The 20,036-nt window shown below is 37.2% G+C and overlaps 1 protein-coding gene across 1 annotated transcript in view; it reads left to right on the forward strand.

Annotated features, from left to right (window-relative positions):
- Positions 1-20,036, forward strand: part of HDHD2 (haloacid dehalogenase like hydrolase domain containing 2) — a 38,059-nt gene that overhangs the window by 13,322 nt on the left and 4,701 nt on the right. Inside the window, exons 3-6 of the mRNA XM_065889745.1 lie at positions 1,384-1,592; positions 7,015-7,099; positions 17,579-17,795; positions 19,190-19,253. Of these exons, the coding sequence (XP_065745817.1) occupies positions 1,384-1,592; positions 7,015-7,099; positions 17,579-17,795; positions 19,190-19,253 (575 nt within the window). The remainder of the gene's footprint in view (positions 1-1,383; positions 1,593-7,014; positions 7,100-17,578; positions 17,796-19,189; positions 19,254-20,036) is intronic.

The raw sequence follows: 20,036 nt of genomic DNA on the forward strand, positions 1-20,036 counted from the left end.
AAGATGAGCTTTCTGCTCTGGATGGAAAGAAAAATCTTATTTCTGGTGAACAATGAATGCCATCTCCAAGTACCTCTGTAAACTATCAGCCTGCCATTCTGGAGGGGCAGGAGCCTACAGATTGTTCTCTCACTGACACTGGCAGGTTTCCATCCCAGAGAGATTGCTATACTGTCACTGCCAGTTTTGGTTTCTATAGAAACAGACAGACTAAGGGAAGTTGAGGGACTAGCAAAAAGAAAAGGTTTTTAAAATGCTCTTTAAAAATGATATGATCATTTCAGTACTTAGACTTGTTCATTTTTAAGATAATAGTTACGTTGAAGTATTCAATTTCTTTTGAGAGATAAACTACCAAATGTAATGTGTTTTTCAGAAAAGCTACCGTACAGATATTATAGAGATAGTCATGATTATAATGAACTATTTAATCATATAAATTTATGAATGCTCTCTGAGTGAATTCTTAAAAATCTCTTTTCTGTTTTATTTGCTTGCTTATTTTAAATTATGGATAGGGCTTTATGCCTTGTGTCTATTTGGGGCAGGTATAAGATAAAAAGCAACAGGGTATTAATATAAAAATTTTAATTGTAGGTAAATTATTTTTAGGTTAAAGCACTGTAGGACCAAGAAAATAATTTTTGTTTTGAAAGAAAGCTGGATTATCATGAATTCTTTCTCTGATACCTGATTGCCAGTTTAGGTTCCAAAAGCAGATTATGGAATCAAAAGTAGTTCAAAGGGAAAACACATTCCAGTCTAAAAATGGAATGTTTCTTTCTCCAGGTAGTTTCTGTTTGTAAACTTAGTAGCACATTAGGGCTTAGCCAGTGTCTAATTGGCTAAGAGGAAGGAAGAACTCTTGAGGTGTCCTCTGTTCTTTTAGTATAGGGGGTCAGACCCTATCTAGGACGTAGGCTGGAGTTCTTGTCACAGCCCTACTGCTGCCCAGCTGTGTACAGCTGAGCCCAGTCATTAATCCTCTAGGCCTGAGTTTTCTCATCTTCAGAAGTTTACACTAGTAGATAATCTCTAAGATAACTTTCACCTCTCATATTCTGTGAGTATGGTGGTTACTAAGTGTTGAGTTTTTTTGTTTTATTTTTGTTTTTTACTTCTTTACTAAAACCCTGTAGTAAAATTCAGTTAAAGTATAGAAGGCCCTTGAAAGGGTAGACTTTACAGCCTTTGGAGATGAAGCAGTCCACAGGGTGTGGATAATCTGTAAGCAATTTTGAATAGATTATAAAACCTACTGGCCATAAAAACACTCAGTGACTTACTCTTAATTTTCTGACCTTTGGCAAGTGCTACCAAATTAGGTTTTATGGAGCTGGAATGTAAAAGTTGCCTATTGACACCTGAATTTTACTTTTCCAGGTTACGTGCTACTTCTGTAATGGTTAGGTTTGTGACCAATACAACCAAAGAGAGCAAGAAAGACCTCTTGGAAAGATTGAAAAAATTGCAGTTTGATATCTCTGCAGATGAAATATTCACTTCTCTGACTGCAGCCAGAAACTTGATAGAGCAGAAACAAGTCCGACCCATGCTGCTGGTTGATGATCGGGCCCTACCCGATTTTAAAGGTAAGAGAAATTTGGAAAGATTTAAAAATTGGTTCTTCATATCTGCTTATAAATCATTCTTAAAACTGGATGTTTAGAAGTATTTAGTCAGATTTTGTCTGTCATCAGTAGTTTGAATCTAAATTGGTGTTTCTCAAACCTGTTTTGACTGCACTCCAAAATAAGTGAAACACATTACATAGAAATCCAGGATGTATGTATGTGTATTTGTACATGTTAAACAGTACTCTTACTTGTGAGATGTACTCTTATTTTCCATTTGGCTTACTTAACTGTGTGATTTTGATACTGCTTAGAGTCCTCCAGATTAGTTTCACAATCTACTAATGGATCATGGCCCACAGTTTGAAAAAACACAGGTTAAGATTTCTTTGAGTATTATAATCGTCATTCCTGGAGCCACGGTATTAGTTTGATTATATGAGATAAACCAAGGTCAACTTGTTTAAAAATAGATTTCATTCTGTATGGATTGAAGTTTTTGCAATGACCATGAAATATTTTCAATCAAGAGAAAATAAAACTTTTCTCTTTGGAAAAATTAACAAACTGGAAAAATATCCTTGTGTTATGAAGCTTTGCAACACTGCTTTTTGTAGGTGATATTCAGAGTGAAATACACAATATAGAAAAAGTGGGTATAAATACATCATTATAAAACCATGTGATAGCTTTACAAATAATGATTAGAGAACTTCAGCACGGATATATAGTTAGGCAGAACCTCAGAACTTATACTATCAGGAAATATAACTGTATATCAATCAGAATTTGCAAAAAACAGAAACCAACTTTGGGTGAATTAAATAGAAAGTAAATTTATTAAAAGATCTGACTAGGGCTTCCCTGGTGGCGTAGTGGTTGAGAGTCCGCCTGCCGATGCAGGGGACACGGGTTTGTGCCCCAGTCCGGGAAGATCCCACATGCCGCGGAGCGCCTGGGCCCGTGAGCCATGGCCGCTGAGCCTGCGCGTCCGGAGCCTGTGCTCTGCAACAGGAGAGGCCACAACAGTGAGAGGCCCACGTACCAAAAAAAAAAAAGATCTGACTGCTGACAGGATATAAAATGGCACAACTCCTGCAGAGAGGAATTTGGCAGTAGCTCTCAAAATTGCATGTGAAGCAGTACTGCCTCTTGTAGGAATCTACCTCCAAGATGCAGTAACAAAAATGTGCAAGGACGTATGAATAAGGTAGGTTGTTCATTATGACCTTATTTGTAATAACAGAAGATTGGAAACAAACTAAATGTTCATTGGAAGAGACTGATTAAAACTATGAAATGTCCACAAAATGGAATGCTTTGTAGCTGAAAGATAAGTAATGGCGAATTCTATATCCTGATAAGAGTGATCTTCATAGGATATATTAAGTGAAAAAATTATGGTATAGAAAACCTTACACGCTTTTATCTGTGTAAGAAAATGAGAGGAAAATGGATATAAATGTATTTGTCTTATATTTGTGGAAGGAAGCTGAAGGATGATAAATGAAAAACTAGTAAAAATGGTTATCTAAAGGGGGAGGGGCTTCCCTGGTGGCGCAGTGATTGAGAGTCTGCCTGCTAATGCAGGGGACGTGGGTTCGTGCCCCGGTCCGCGAAGATCCCACATGCCGCGGAGCGGCTGGGCCTGTGAGCCATGGCCGCTGAGCCTGTGTGTCTGGAGAGACCACAGCAGTAAGAGGCCCGCGTACCGCAAAAAAATAAATAAATAAATAAATAAATAAAAAATAAAGGGGGAGGGTGGGAAGAGGAGAGGTGATTTCTCTAAAAGTACGTTATTATCTAGTTTTGACTTTGGAGCCATGTGAATATTTTACATATTTAAAAGACAATTAAAAAGTTAAAAACTAACCAATCCCTGAAAACCAAAAACAGATTGAAACAAATGAACTCTGTATAAAGTTGGTGACATAACCACTCAGATAAAAGAATTACTTCAGATGACTTTAAAATTCAGTATTTTGACAGTTCATTCATGGGGGGATCAATTCTAAGGATAAAAGAACTGCAAAGAAATCTGAAACTGCATTCAGTAGTATTAGTGTTATTTTGTACTTATAGATGTATTATATGATAAAGTAGTAGTTACGCTAGTATTGTTAGTACTCCAGATTTTAAGTGTAAGTGAAAAGAGATAGAAATATAAAAATCAGATGAGGTATGTATTAATTTTGAATTAAAAATATTATCATCTCCCTTATTCTCTCAAAAAGTACATATTATCTAGATCTTCTACTAAAAAGGCATAGAAGCAGTGAAGCCCAGTGGTCAGACTGGTGTCTACTGTGGTTTCCCACTTTAGTTCCTTGGAGAAATGGGTGATTCCAGATCTGGGCAGGCGTTATATGAGTCTGGGATAACTAACTGTTAGCAAGGAAACTATTGAAAACTAATAAGGTCATGCCTAAAGGACACTGAAGCCAATTTGAAGGGATAGTTTGAGCATCAAAAAGAATACTGATTGCAATAGATTGCAATGCATCGTACGTATAAAAAGTTCAAAATGATATTCATCCCACAAAACTCATTGGTCACTATGGGAAGTTGTTAGGGCAGTAACTCATTCTGAAAATGGATAAACGAAACAAGCATTTATCCTGCCTTTCCTATTTTAACTATATTTTATAGTAACTAAACATTTGATGAGGGTAAGTTCTTTATAGAAGAATTATAGCTAGCAAATGCAAAAGGAATGGCAGAATTAGAAAATCACCATTTGGCAAACCCTAGTGACAAAGTGGGAGAGTGGCATGGACATATATACACTACCAACCGTAAAATAGATAGCTAGTGGGAAGCAGCCATATAGCGCAGGGAGATCAGCTCAGTGGTTTGTGACCACCTAGAGGGGTGGGATAGGGAGGGTGGGAGGAAGGGAAGGAGACGCAAGAGGGAAGAGATATGGGAACATATGTATATGTATAACTGATTCACTTTGTTATAAAGCAGAAACTAACACACCATTGTAAAGCAATTATACTCCAATAAAGATGTTAAAAAAAACAAACCCTAGTAAAATAGGCAACAATATCAATAGATTTTAAACACATTAAGTGAAGAGTTGATGGGGAACTTCAAAATGGAGGAATCAGGCTGACACCACTTGAACCTATTGATCAGTGTTAACATCACTGGAAGTAGAACACGCAGAACTCTTGTGCTCCGTGATGTGATATAATTAGAAATTCATAGCATTGCCTATAAGTACTCTTGCCTAGTAATTGAATGTGAACTTATGAAGCCTCTAGATTCAATTACTCGTTTAAAGGAAATAATAAGAGTAAAGGAATAAATTAAATAATATCACAAGCAATCAGCCAAATCTAGAATGTGGGACCTTTTCCAAGATTAATGATCTAGTTGCTCCAGTAAGTGGAGAGGAATGTTGCTATAGAATGAGATGTAAATGATAACAATCAAATACAATATATGGACCTTGTTGGGTGCCAATTACATATCAGATGTAAAAAGACATTTTGAGACATTTGGGGAGATTCAAATGTGGACTAGGTATTGAGTGATATTAAAGAATTATTTTAACTTTGTTGGTGTAATAATGTTAAGGTGGGTTTTTTTTTTAGGTCTTTATCAGTTAACGATACATACTGAAATATGAAAGGGTGAGATGATACTGGAATATACTTAAAAGACTTTAAAATATGTAGAGAATGGTAAATAAGATTGGCAAAACGTTGATGACTGCTAAAGCTGGGTGATGGGTACATCAGGGCTCATTATGAGCTAGTCTTTCTACTTTTTAATATTTTTTAAATGTCCATGACAAAAAGAAAAAAGCCTGTAGCCCACAGAACTAACTGCCCAGGGGAGCTGGAGGTTAGCCTCGGGGGCTGTGCGCTGAGGAGCGGCGTGCGACATCTCATGCAGGGCTGATCCGGCGCCCTCAGTGTCCCTGCTGAACACTGACCTCTGCAGCTTGCCTGTTCACCCCAGTAGCACTGGAGATTGGAAGTTCCACCTAGCACTGCTGCCTCAGAATTTCCAGTGAGGTTCTCCCTGCTGCTTGATGTTCCTAGCTCCCAGTTTAAAGCCCGGGGCGGGGTTGGGGGGTGCTTTTGATTGGCAGAACCTCTGTCTCAGGCCAGTACCTGTAGCTGCAGAGGCTGGAAAATAAGTATCTGGTGTTTTCACCCTCTCAGGAGAGGGTGAGCTCTGCTCCTCACTAAGCCTTATGAGCTAGTGGATTCCCTAATTATGAAAATGGTATTCAGAAACTGGGCTATGAAAAACAATGACAAATACATTCTATAATCAGTGTATTTATATTTCTGAGTTAGCTGAAGTACTGCAAAACAATTTTTTATTCAGATTTTTTACTTTATTTGAAGAAAGTTTCTAGTTGTGCAGTAGTGAGCTGGAGTTGACATATATAAGCACAATCTCTGGTCTGGAAGAAATCTTTGTTATTTGATGTAAGACTAAACTTGCAACATGTTTGTATACATGAAAATACCCAAAGTAGATAGGTTTTTGAAGGGAATGGAAATATCTTGGCTAATATTGAATATCTTAGCCAGTGGTAGATGGAGATAATAAAAAGAACACATAAAACTCCAACTCTTAGCTGTAGCCATTGATTTGATTTTCTTCCTTTAACAAACTTTAACCAATTACTCAATACTCATGGCTGCTGGTAAGGAGGAAATTGGAAATCTTGGGTATCTGCTCTTTCTCCTTCTTCCCCTCACATTTTGGTAGAATCAATAATGAGAATGCTTAAAGGCAGGCAATAAGACAGGCAAATAGGAATCAGCATATGGATAATGCACAGACACTTCAATCAGAGTTTTAATAACTGTGATGGTGGAAGTACTTGTTTGGTGCTTGTATCTAAAGTCTTGTCATCAGGTACCAAGGCCTTAAAACATGCTTTAATTATAGAATAATATTTGTGAAACTAGAAGTGGATTAGGTATTATGTAGAAAACTATAGACCCTACAGTGCATTCATGTTTATCATGATGGTGTTAGCCTCAGCTGTTATCACCTAGAGAGTCTAATTTTCCTTGCCTGTTAGGTTTTCAGTCCCTCATCAGTTGCTATTGATCTTATAGCTCATAGAGAACTGTGGCTCTTCTTGTTGATTTTAATCAGTAAAGCTTTTTGAAGTTAGAAATTGTTGCTTGTTTGAGAACATCAGGTTACAAGTTTCAGTTTAGATCTTCTAGTTACTCAGTAGCTGTAAGACCATGCAAAAGGAATATACATAAATACTAGGAGACCTTTTTTTTTTTTTAAGTTATAGCTGATACTTCCAAAGTACACTGGGCAAGATGATCTCTTAAACTTCATATTATTGCTACAGCAAAAATTTGTTCTTGATTGACTAAAACTACTTTATCATAAAATGTGACATTACTGTTAATTGCATTTTTCAATAATTTTTTCTTTCCATTCCCAGGAATACAAACAAGTGATCCTAATGCTGTGGTCATAGGATTGGCACCAGACCATTTTCATTATCAAATTCTGAATCAAGCATTCCGGTAAGTCTTTAGCTGTTTATTTTTCATGTGATCATATACTCCCTTCTTCTCTTCTTAAGTCTTTGTCGTGTAAGGTTATACCTAATTTACTTTCTGGCCACCTAGATTGTAGGTTTACAGATATCTTAAAGATCACTTCAAGATCAACATTAAATATTTATTACTGTCTTCCTTAGTTTTTTTAAAATAATCAATATGTTAAAATGTGATGATCACTGGGGTTTTTCTGGTTCGTAGGATCAATATTCCGGGGCAGAAATTCATAATCAAATTGTAAATCTAAAGCTAGGAGTTTTATTATCACTCCTGTGATTCTTCACTGACTATGATCTCTGAAGGAAAATAAGATCCAGGCTAATTCACCCAAAACAGTAAATGTGATTCTTCCTCCAGAGAGAATCCAGGCTATCGAAAAAAGTTGGCACGTTTGACCACACTTTCAAAGAAATTATTCGACGAGTGATAATGGTAGTCTGATCTGTGATTGTGGCAGTAGGGATGAAGAAAACGAGATTCTGGTATTGTCAACATGACTTGATGGACATTTGGGTCAAGGGGGTGAAGAAGAACAGTGAGTCAACATCTAGATATCTAACCTAAGTGCCTGTGATAGAGAACACTCCCTGTGTGGGTTCAGGAGGTGATGAGTTTAGGGTGGAGCTCTTCGAACTGTGGGCTATATAAGTGGAGGGGTTCCAATAGCTGCTGGTAGAAATTGAGGAACCACAACTGACACGTAAAATGTTATAAATCTTCAATTGTGTGTGCATTTTACAGGTATGAACTCTTTACTGCTACTTCCAAAAGGCAGGCTGCATACTGGTTCTCATACTTCCTAAACTAAATTGGATCAGAATTTATTTGCAAGTCTACTCTAGAGTGAGATTGTGATTTTTTTCGCCTTGGATTTTTCATTTTTTATAGATTTTTCATCTTGCCTTTTGCTTCTTGTTGAACATTAAACAGTGTAATTTGCCTTTAAATTTATGACAAGTTAAGTAGTCCTACATATTGCATAGATGTACATTGAACTAACTTTAAAAAAAATTTCTTTAATAGCTAGGTAAATTTTTGGAATTTAACATCATTTTCTTACCAGTACGAAGATATTCAGGAATCATTCTAACTTATACTTGATGTAGAATTCACTTCTTGATGTATATGTTCTAGAATCAAAATGTTAAAACTCACTACAAGGTTCACACATCTGGGCACATTATTTGATCTTGAAGATGGCTACCCTGTGTACAATCTATGTGGCCAGAAATAGCCCTTTGGGAACAGTCACCTTTTTTCCATTTGCACATTAATTTTAGATCCTCAGTTATGAAAACTATGGCTACTGAATGTACTTTTATTTGTGACTCTCTTAGTTACTGTGACAGTCAAGCCTTTGTTTAAATAAAAACAAATTCACTTTTTATAATTGCTCAGTAGACATTATTTCCCAAAGATCCACTATTGTGCCAGATTGCTTGAGTATTAAAATTTCTTTGCTTCACCTACTTCAGTTTTCTACTCTAGCTTCTTGGGGGACAGGGGGACAAAGGGATTATCTCACCAGCTCCTTAAGGTTTATAACTATAACCAAAACCAGTTTTCATTTGAAATAGAGAACCTGCTATTATATCTTACTTCCGAATTTACCCCCTGCTACATTTTATTCATTTCTGAACCACAGAATTCAAGGAGAAGGTATTGATTGATTTTAGCTGGTAATTTGGGAAGGACCTAATATTTAATAGGAAGTTGGGAGGTCTCTGTCTTAGATAAATACTAGACTCAGGGTATTAAAATGTATGTTGATATAATACTGACTTTGTAATTGTTTGCATGCTGTCTAATTAGCACACTTCCCTAACCATACTGATTTTTTTTAACACTACATTTTAAAGCGTTACAGTGCACTTATAAGTCAACTCTGATTTCACAAATGCACTTAACAGCTGGGTGGAAAGTTAACAAAAGGATTTTAGGTCTTGCCCTTCTTTGCATATTGATGTCTCCGCAGAGACTATGCCTTCCAACCAATGACTACAGCTGTTTGGGTTGTGACATCTCAAATGCACCGCCAACTAGTTAAATTACTATTCAGGTTCTTAGTGAGGATAAACATTGGATTTTAAACCCGGTTGCATATCTGCCTTGAATACCAGCTTTAGGGGCATATTGCCTTCAGGCATATACATCAACCTTCCACATTACACTCCTCTTATTTACTGTATTTTGAGTGGGTAGGCCCCCCTGAAATGCATAGTATGCTCTGTCTACAAAAATGTCTTAAATGTTTGAATAAAATTGAAAACACTGAATTTTAAAGAATTGATTTGGGGGAAGGATGTGAACCACTTACAGGGGATAGACGTAATTTGGGCTTGGATTCTATGAAACATTCAAATCCTGAGAGCCATGGATGGCTTTTTACCTTTTACCTAATACTAAAAGGTACAAAGTGTAATATAATGAATACCCATATGCCTGTCAATCGGTTTAAGAAATGCAAGTTATCAACACGTTTGATATCCCCTGTGTATCCCTCCTCAGTTTTGTCAGCCAAGACCCAAAAGTAATCAGGATTGTGAATTTCTGTTTATCATTGTCTTGCATTTCTTTATACTTGTAACACATACGTAGGTATTTCTAGACTATATGTAGTATTATCTTGCATGTTTTATACTTTATGTGTGTATCAGTTTGCTTTCTTCCCTAGAAATAATGTATGATTCATCAATATGAATGCCTATAACTCCATTCATTTTCACAGTTGTAGTACTAGCTTGTAGCAAGGTCTTTTTTCATCTTCTGACCTGTTAGGGGAAAAAAAGCTTGAGCATTTCAGTAAGGGACCAATTTTAATTAAATTCTATTCGGAGAAAGCCTTCCTGGGCAAGCAGATCACTTAATCTAAATGAACTTGGTATTAACAAGACTAAAAAATATCTTACCTCAAAATTAATACGTCCTCCCGGAATAAAGATGCAAAGGTAGAGAATGGACTTGAGGACGGGGCCGTGGGATAGGGTAAGCTGGAACGAAGTGAAAGAGTAGCATTGACACGACCAAATGTAAAATAGATAGCTAGTGGGAAGCAGCTGCATAGCACAAGAAGATCAGCTTGGTGCTTTGTGACCACCTAGAGGGGTGGGATAGGGAGGGTGGGAGGGAGACGCAAGAGGGAGGAGATATGGGAATATATGTATACGTATAGCTGATTCACTTTGTTGTACAACAGAAACTAACACACCATTGTAAAGCAATTACACTCCAGTAAAGATGTTAAAAAAAATTAATATGTCCTCATTGTGGAAATTTTCAAATGCTCAAAAAAGAAACATGAATAAACAAAATTACCTGTGATTCTCCACCTAAGAGAACAACAGTTAACATTTTAGCATATAGCTAGTTTATGTTTCCATGCACATATATATTTAGACAAAAATGAGAGTGTATACATACTATGCGGTAATTGCCTTTTAAAAAGCCGACAATATATTGTGCATGTTTTTCTATATTCTTAAATATTCTTCTAAAACATATTTGATTCCCAGAGCATATTCCGCTTTAAAAAATGCAATAAATTGTATAGCCATGTATTTCTGATTGTTAGTTATTTTCAGGTTTCATGAGTTAGTTTTTTATAAAAAACTTCTGAATGTGTTTGTTAAGCAATATTTATATTTCCATAACATATTTTCTCAGAAGTACAGTTGCTGGATCAAAGGAATTTTGGGAAAAAACTTCATGGAAATTGCTTAACTTAATAGTTCACAGATAAGAAAATTTTTCTACATTAAGAGCAGCTGCCCTCCAGCTTCTCGAGGAGCTTATTAAAATGTTGTTACAATTGAAGATAAGTGACATCATATAACTTTTACATTTAAATGCAGAGATGAAGGCTGCTTAAGAATAATGTTTTGAAGCTTTGCTAATGACTTCTTTCCTATAATTGTTACAAGGTACGAGAATCCTCCAAAAGTCTTAGAGGTGCACAGAAATTAGTTTCTCATGTGTTTGGGGAAGAGATTCTTATTCCCGTAAATGGTTTCTGTTGAATATTGGATTGCTTTCTTTTCCCCTTCTCATTAAGAAAAGAATAAAAAGTTTAATTACTAATGTATTCAATTCCTTACAAAGGGAAGAAGGGAAGGGGAGGGGGAAAATCAACAATAATGTCCTCAGTTACTGCATTTGTACAGCAGCTCCTGAATCTTTTCTAAGAGTCCTGGGCATAAGGAATTCTAGAACAGTGTGGCAGTAGGGCTTAAATTAGAAATATTTCTGTGAGCTGTTTCCATTTTGAAAGGGCTGACTGCTATGCAATCTTTTTAATTAAGGTCCAGACTAGAAAAATAAAACACTCTGGAGATGAGAAATTGTTGAAGACTTAAGAACTTGAGTTATTTAAAGCATTCCATTAGTATATGCAGAACAACTTTATATGCCAATTTGAAGATCACAGAATACAGAATTGAGTTTAATATTAGTCCCTACTCATTATTTAATTAACTGGGGAGATTCTTTTATGATCAAGGCAACTCTTGCTACTCTAAATAAAAGCTTTAGGTGAATAAACCACATAAATATATTGTTACTGATCTTTTAAAATTGATATATAACATACAATAAGGTATACAGATTGTCAGTGTACAACTCAATAAAAATTGACACATAGATAACCCCCACTCTGATCACGAGACAGAACATTTCCAGCGCCGTAGAAGGCTCTCTATCCCAGTCAATACCACCCCTTCCTCAAGGTAACCACTACTCTGACTTCTATCAATATTGCCAGTTTTTGATCTTCATATGAATGAAATCACACAGTTGTAGCATTTTGTTTTTGGTCTGTTTTGAGATTTATCCAAATTGTTGCATGTAGCAGTACTTTGTTTTTGTTTTGTTTATTTTTGTTGTTGTGTAGTAGTCTATTGTATGCATATTCCACAATTTATTCAATTGTTAATGGACATTTGGATTTTTCCAGTTTGGGCTGTTAAGAATAAAACTGCTGTGAACATTCTTCTACATGTCTTTTGGGGACATATCCAGTCATTTCTCTTGGGTCTGTATCTGGAAGTGAAATTACTGGATAATAGGATAAGTGCTTGCTTAGCTTTAGTAAATATTGCCAAACAATTTTCCACAGTGATTATGTGGAGTCATATGTTATGACCCACCAGCTATGAACAAGAGTTCCAGTTGCTCCACATTCTCACCAGTCTCTCGCTAGTCTATATCATTGTAGCTATTCTTTCTGGTGTGTATAGTGGTATCTTACCGAGTTTCAATTCGTATTTCCCTGGTGAATAATATTGTTGAAGCCTTTTCATATACTTATTGGCTATTGGATAACTTCTTTTGTGATCTACACATTCAAGTCTTTTATCGCTTCTGATTGGGTTATAGTTTTCTTAGTGATTTGTTGGGGTTGTGTGTGTGTTATGTACACACGTGTCTTTGGTTGGATATATGTACTGCAGATGTCCTTTCCCTGTCTGTGGTTTGCCAGTTCATTCTTTTAACGGTATGAGAACATGAAGTTTTTAATTTTGATGGAGTCCAATTTGTCAATATTTTCTTCTGTTATGCCTAAGAAATTTTTGCCCACCTCAGGGTCATGAAGATATTCTCCTGTGTTTTCTTCTGCAAGCTTTATTGTTCTACCTTCAGCAATTAGGTCTAAGGTCTGTTTTGAATTAACTTTTGTGAATTGTGTGAAGTAAATTTCATTTTTTCTTTACAGATATCCAGTTGCTTCTGCAACATTTATTGCGTAGATCAGTTCTTTCAAAAGCCTCACAGAATTGCAGTGATGTTTTAGTGCTTTGACATAAATCAAGTGACTATATATGTGTGGCTCTGTTTCTAGATTTTTTATCTATATTTGTGCACTTCCACAGTGTCTTAAATACTGTAGCTCTATAATAAATCTTAAAATCTGGTAGTATACATTCTTCAACTTAATCTTTTTTAAGATTCTATATCATTTCCGTATAAATTTTGGAATCAACTTGTCAATTTCCACAAAAAAAAGCTCACTAGGAGTTTGATTGCTACTTTATTAAATCTGTGGATTTGGGTAGAATTTACTGAACAGTAATGTGTCTTCTAGTCTATGAAGATGGAATATATCTCCATTTATTTAGATTTTAGTCTTACATTCTTCAGCAGTGTTTTGCTGTTTTTAGAGTATAGGTCTTAGAAATTTTGTTGAATTAATCCTTGTATTTCATGTTGTTTGATGCGATTATCAGTGGTATTTTGTTAAATTTCACTTTTAATTGCTTGTTGCTAATACATAGAAGTATAATTGAGATTTTGTATGTTAACCTTGTATTCATGACCTTCTTACATTCACTTGTTAATTCTAATAATTTATTTATAGAATCTTTTGAATTGGATTTTCTACATGGACAGTTGTCAACCATAAATAATGACAGTTTTATTTCACACCTACCAATCTTTGTATTTTCATTTCTTTTTCTTGCTTTATTACACTCTCTGGGAACTACAATACCAGATAGAAGTGGTGATAGTAGGTAGCCTACTATTAATGAGAAAATTGCTGTGTCAGTATGATACTGGAGATATTCTGGGGGTTTCAATTAAGTGTTGATGGGATTTTCTCTTGATATATTTCATGATTTGCTATTGTTTTAATTTGAACTTTTGGTAGTTGTGTTTGTCAGGTTGATTGGTATTAGTTTTAAATGTATTGAATGTCAAGATTTTGGCATCACCTCGTTCATTTGTTCTCAACTGGGGACATTTTTCCTCCCCAGGGGACATTCAGCAATGTCTGGAGACATTTTTGGATGTCACAACTGGGGGAAGAAGAGTGCTACTGGCATCTAGCGGGTAGAGGCCATGGATGCGGCTAAACATCCCACAGCTATAGGACAGATCCCCCCATATAAAGCATTTTTCAGTAAAAAAATGTCAGAAGTGTTGAGAGTGAAAAGACCTGATCTGATTCAGTTCCTTCATTTGATAAGAAACCGGGGCCCACAAATGTGAAGTGTTTGCTGTTACCTATTTTAAGTAGCACAGACACTACACTTCCTATATTTATGAATAAAAATAATGGTCATTACTGTCAGATAGATAGTACAAAGAAGTTTGCATATATCGTCTCTGTTCCCCAAGAAGGTTAACGTCATTCCGCGTTTTATAGTCAGGACACTAGGGCGTACTGTGCTTCATGCATTAATTAACTTATTCGATAAATATTTAGTGAAAGGTACCAGGGTTTGTTTTTGGTTTTGTTTTGAATTTTTTTTTTTGGAAGTAAGAAATACAGTGATGAGTAAAACTAATGGGCATAGTGGAGATTGTAAGCTAGTGAGGAAGACAAACCAAACACAGTTGAGTAAGGATTGTAAACTATAGGAAGTGATATAGAGGAAAAAGGGGATGAGATAGAGATGAAATGTGAGGAGGAGGTCCACTTTGCAGGGAGATTGGGAATGGCTTCTTTGATGTGCTGACATTCAAGCTGAGACCTGACAAGTGAGCAGAAGATAGCTGTGTGCAAAGTATGGGGCTCTGTCTCCGGAGGAGGGAACACCAGGTGTGGGGGCTGAAGCAGGAAAGACTGTGTACATTTTTGGTACGTAGTCAGTGACGGGGAAGGTGACTTGAGATTGGAGATGCTGACAGGTAAGGCCAGGCCTTATAAGCTTCGGTAAGGACTTTGGGTTTTATACTCTTTGCAATGAGAGGTTCTTGAAAGGTTTTAAGCAGGGAAGGGACACGATCCCATCTGTACTTTTAAAACTCCCCCTATTGCATGTACGACGGGTTGGAATAACAGGGGAAGAGTAGAAAGCAGAAAGATGAGTTACGACTATTGCAGAGGTTCGCCAGAGGGAGTAAGACCATTTTGAGAAAGTTTTGTTTTTGTTTTGGACTTGGAAGTGACTGGATTTACTAATAGTAGGGATGTGGAAGGGTGAGGGAAAGTGAGAAATCAAGGATGACTGCTAGTTTCTGACTTGAGCAATGGGGCCAATTTACTGAGTTGGGAAAGATTGGGGAGGGTCGTTTTGGGGGGGTGGGAAGAAAAGGACTCAATTGTTCGATGTCAGGCATATTAGGTTTCTTACTTAAGCTGCCGTGTAATTTCATTTCCACATTCTCCATCTTCAGCAGAAATGGTGAAAAGTTGATCATTTTTTCTAAAAAAGTGAGTTTATTTGGAAGAGTGCTGGATTGGTTTTCTGGAGTTCTGGGTTTCCGCTCTCCTTGGTCTTGGCCAGCATCGCAAGGTGATCTTCTCATCTGTAAAATGGGGCGTGTTGGACTTGGTATTCTTTACGGTCCCTTTCAGTAACGTACTGTGGCTCTGAATTTAAGTCATCCCCTTAGCTTTTCTCTTACTGCTCTGCCTAACATTTTTATAATGTGGTCCAGCTCCCTGGCTAGGACTTTTTATGGTTTTTTTCCTTTGCCTACGTGGAATTTATAGCTATGGATTTTTGCATCAGGCCTTCTTTATGCCTTTTTTTCTTGTATCTTGCACCTCAATGGGCTTATAGTTAGAGACAGAAGATTCTCAGATTTCTTCCCGATACATTACTTCTGGTAACAAAACAACCAACTTTTTTTTTGCCCTGTCTAGGAAGTGTGAAAACAGTCCCAAGTATTGGGGTGTCTATTTTCTTACATTTTGAAAATGTTTAACTATACAAAAATCTTTTAATCTGTGTCCTTGAAAATATTTACCTTTCAGTCTATCCTGAACGTGCCTTGGCTCTTCAAAGAGTCAGTAAAGCTTATGCTGAATGTAGAAGAATGACAGAAGCAAGAACCACTTACCTGAGAGGTGCCTGTCTTCTCCAAGCTCCTGAAGAACCAGTTCCCATTTAGAGAAATGTAGAGGAACCCACAGTTTCAGCCCTTCCAGAGAAGGCACGGGAATTAAGTACACACGTCAATCAAGCTGATAAGTCTCATCCCCAGTTAATATATAATAAAATATTAACAAAGCTAAATCAAATGAGTTTTTAGTTTAGCTATGTAAATGGAGAGCAATTTTGAGGTCTGTTGCATAAAGAATTCCAGTTCCATGGTAGAGTAGCAAGTAAATGGGATTGGGGGCAGAGTGACAAGAGGGGAGATAGATAAATCACCCGTTATTATCTCGTTGCTATCAGCTGTGGTTCTTTAAGGCCAACATAGTGGCCTTATCAGGTTTCCTAACAGTTGGATTTTAAGATCTACTTTAAGAAATAAATTTGTATTGCTATTAGTGAATAAATTTGAAGGATCCATCCTGTGCTGTGAGCAATTCGTAGTAACTAACAATAAGGCCCTGCAATAGTCCGGTATTTGGTTTTTACATAATAAAATATTTAATCATAAATGTCTGAATCCTGCATCTCCCACAGGAAGGCATTTCCATGCCCACTGACAAGAATAATTTAGCAGTTTCATAGTTGAGCGCTTAATTACTCATAATTGTGCAGGGTGAGATGTGATGAATTCTTCCTCGATGGACATACTAGATATTTAACTAAGTAGATGACTTAAATTAAGCTAAGTGAGATCATTTATTACATTGATTTAAAAGCAGTTTAAGAAGAATATCATGTCCTGCATTCGATTAGATGATATGTGTGTGACTCTCTCTGCTGTGTGACTTACAGGCTGCACTGTTGGGATGGTTGGCAGATGTTTTTGGATGGGGGTTGGTGGGGGGTTTTTTTTAGATTTGTTACGTTTTGCCTGAGTAAGTAATGAGGGTCCTTGACTATATGTAGAGTTTAGTTCTCTAACAAGAAAACTCTTTATGCCCTTGCGGTAGGTATGAGAGTATTTGTCCTACATCAGGAAGAAGGAAAGGACTTGACAGTATAGGCTCACCCTTGAGCCTTACTGCTGTGTCCTTCAGGGAAGACAGCCTGATTTGCAAAGTAACGCCCGAAGCAGTCAAAAGGTAAAATGAAGAGGGAAAGATACAAGCAGAGAGTATTTGTAAAATGGGCTGTGAAATTTCTGAATTCGAAAGAATCGTATTTTGGAGCAGAGGGAAGAGGAAACCAGGTATTTTAGGAGCTAGCTGAACATGTCACCGCAGCATCGGTTGAGTCGTATTGCAAAGGCTCAGGAGCCTCCTGCTTACCATTAGGGAAGTCGAAACAACTTGTCTCATTAAGTTAAGCTTCTTCCCTCAAGTGTCTTATTTAGCTTTACTTCCCTTAATTCTCTTTCCATGGTGATTTGGGTAAAATGTCTGAAACCACTAAAGGTAAAAGGTTGAAGCAATCACAAATTTAATCTATCACCTTTCTTCAGTGTATCTGAGTGTAATTCTCAGCAGTTCCTAGCGAATTCATTAGAAGACAGCAAGTCATTAAAAGTTAATAAGAAACTGTTCACTTCTGTGAGTGTGAATAAAACCACTTTGTAAGTCTGACATTCTTTTCCAGTCATAGAAACCTTGCTTTTAGCCAATTTCCATTTTCTCTGTCTCTCTAGGTTGCTCCTGGATGGGGCACCTCTGATAGCAATCCACAAAGCCAGGTATTACAAGAGGCAAGATGGCTTAGCCCTGGGGCCCGGACCATTTGTGACTGCTTTAGAGCATGCCACAGATACCAAAGCCACAGTCGTGGGGAAACCAGAGAAAATGTTCTTTTTGGAGGCATTGCGGAGCACTGGCTGTAAACCTGAGGAGGCCATCATGATTGGAGATGTAAGTAGAAGAGCCCAGGAAATGCCCTGGGCTTACCTGTCATGCTGGGAGGAGCCAACTTCAAAGCACTGCTTTGAAACACAAGCAGGCTCTTATTGGTGATATCAGATGGTAGTAAGAGGCTACCCATAAAACAGGCTTTCCAGTAGTTGTTTACTGGTATTCTAAAGAACTGAAATATTGATTATTTCTGACATTCTTCATAGTGTGATGAGATATATACAATTCAAAAGACCATCAACTGCAAGGCAATTAAATGCTTTATATGTCTTTTTGAAGAAAACTTCTACATAGATTTAGACTTTTTTGACTATTCCTTAATGCAAAGAACACCTATACCCAAAGAATTGTCCCATTATTGATTTTTTTGCTAGTATATGCTTATGGAAGAACTTCCCAGTCTGTGTGCCACAAATAGCTAAAGATATCGATTGCCTCAGGCCTAGGAGTGGCAGGGCTGAACCTGGACAATCGGGGGCCCTACCCAGTGGGCCCTTGCTTTCCTTGTTCACTTTTTCCCTCCTCCCTTCCTCCTGTCCCTCTCCCCCATCTCCCCTGCTTCAACAAGGCAAGTTTAGATGCACAGAAAAGGTTTTAAGTTAGACCCTAAATGAAGATTTTGACATTTTAAGACTCATTTCCAAGGGCTGTTGTTGAATAATATGAATGATTTTTAAGGAAAAAACTTTTCTTTGGGTGTGATCTGAATGAATCCTGCTTATACACATGAGATGGTAGGATTGATTTTATTGATGATGTTTCTTCCAGTTTTTGGATTTTTATTACCTTGCATTTGTCATCACAATTAGCCGAGTATATTCACCCCTATCTTGAGTAAGAATTGGAAAACAAAAGCTTCCCTTTGAAACTGATCCGTTATTCCTAAGTGTGAAGTGAATATCAGACAGTCTCAGAATCTGTTTAAGTACACTGATCTGATTTGATTCCCCCTGTTAGGGACGATTGGATGGAAAGTAAGGATAATGTTACATAGACAGCACAAGAGCTGTCTTCTGAACCTAGTTCATTCACTGTCCTGCAGTTCGATCATTTACCTTAAAAGCTGCCAAATGATAGAATACTTTTTTTCCATGATCTGTTCTAAAAGGAAATAGATGTACACGTGGCAAAACATGAAGCACTGTAACTGCTTTTTAGGTGGTTACTAGGGTTACTACCCTGTTTTCACCTCTGCCTCTATGACGCTTCCCTCTTGCAGTGGTGCGCTCCTTCAGACATGGCTTTATCCTTTTCTATGCCTCCTTCTCTTCCATTTTAAAAAAAACATGGGATTACAGTTGGCCATCCTGTCCTAATAAATCAGATCAATTGGTCAGTTTTGTTGGCAAGCTCACTGATGACACTGGACTAAATGCTTCGTTATGCTTTTCTAGGATTGCAGGGATGACGTTGGTGGGGCTCAGAATGTCGGCATGCTGGGCATCTTAGTCAAAACTGGTATGTATCTTCAGTATAATATTCTGTTTCTCTAAAACAGAATGGTAGAATACACAGCTGCTTAAAGAACAGTCTTTGAAGAAATGGCAAAGCCCCCTGGGCACTTTAATTCTCTTTCTGCCACAAAGCAAAAATAAAATGGGCTTAGGATTGCAGGGAAAAAAGACAATGTGAAAGGGCCCATGCTGTGCAAAGCTAGGAAGATCAGATCAGAGTTCAGAGGTATTTTAACAGTTACACAGAGATAACCACACACAATTGACCATTAGCATTTGTATGATTTTCTGGATATACAAATCACCAAAGTTGACCAAAAGACCATTGATAGTGGGGCTCTGTAAAAATATGTTTTCTTTTTGCACCAGCTATAAGATGTTTATCTTTTTAGCGACTGGCTAGCTAAGTGATATGATACTTTGTGTTAATGTTTACATTTTTTTAAAAAACACACAAAAAACTTTTGTCTTTTCACTTACTGTTTTAGTAACAATTTCCTGTACCAAAATTAGGTAAACCGGGTGTGGTCCCTCAAATAAATTTAAGGAAAGGGAAAGAACCTAATGGGGGAGACTCAGCTAATACGGTATCATGGCAACAGTGGACCAGTTAGGTGTCCTGGGTCTTGGTCTCAGCTCTACACTGACTGTGAGACTCTGGGCAAGGCCCTTCACCTCTTTGGGCCATTTACGGATGATGGGGCTGGACTGGTCCCTTCTAGCTCTCACAGTATATGAGTATTACACTGTGCAGTTTTCCTGTGTGGAGTGTGATTAATGAAGTCCT

This window comes from Phocoena phocoena, chromosome 13 (genome assembly GCF_963924675.1).
Source record: "Phocoena phocoena chromosome 13, mPhoPho1.1, whole genome shotgun sequence".
NCBI lineage: Eukaryota > Metazoa > Chordata > Mammalia > Artiodactyla > Phocoenidae > Phocoena > Phocoena phocoena.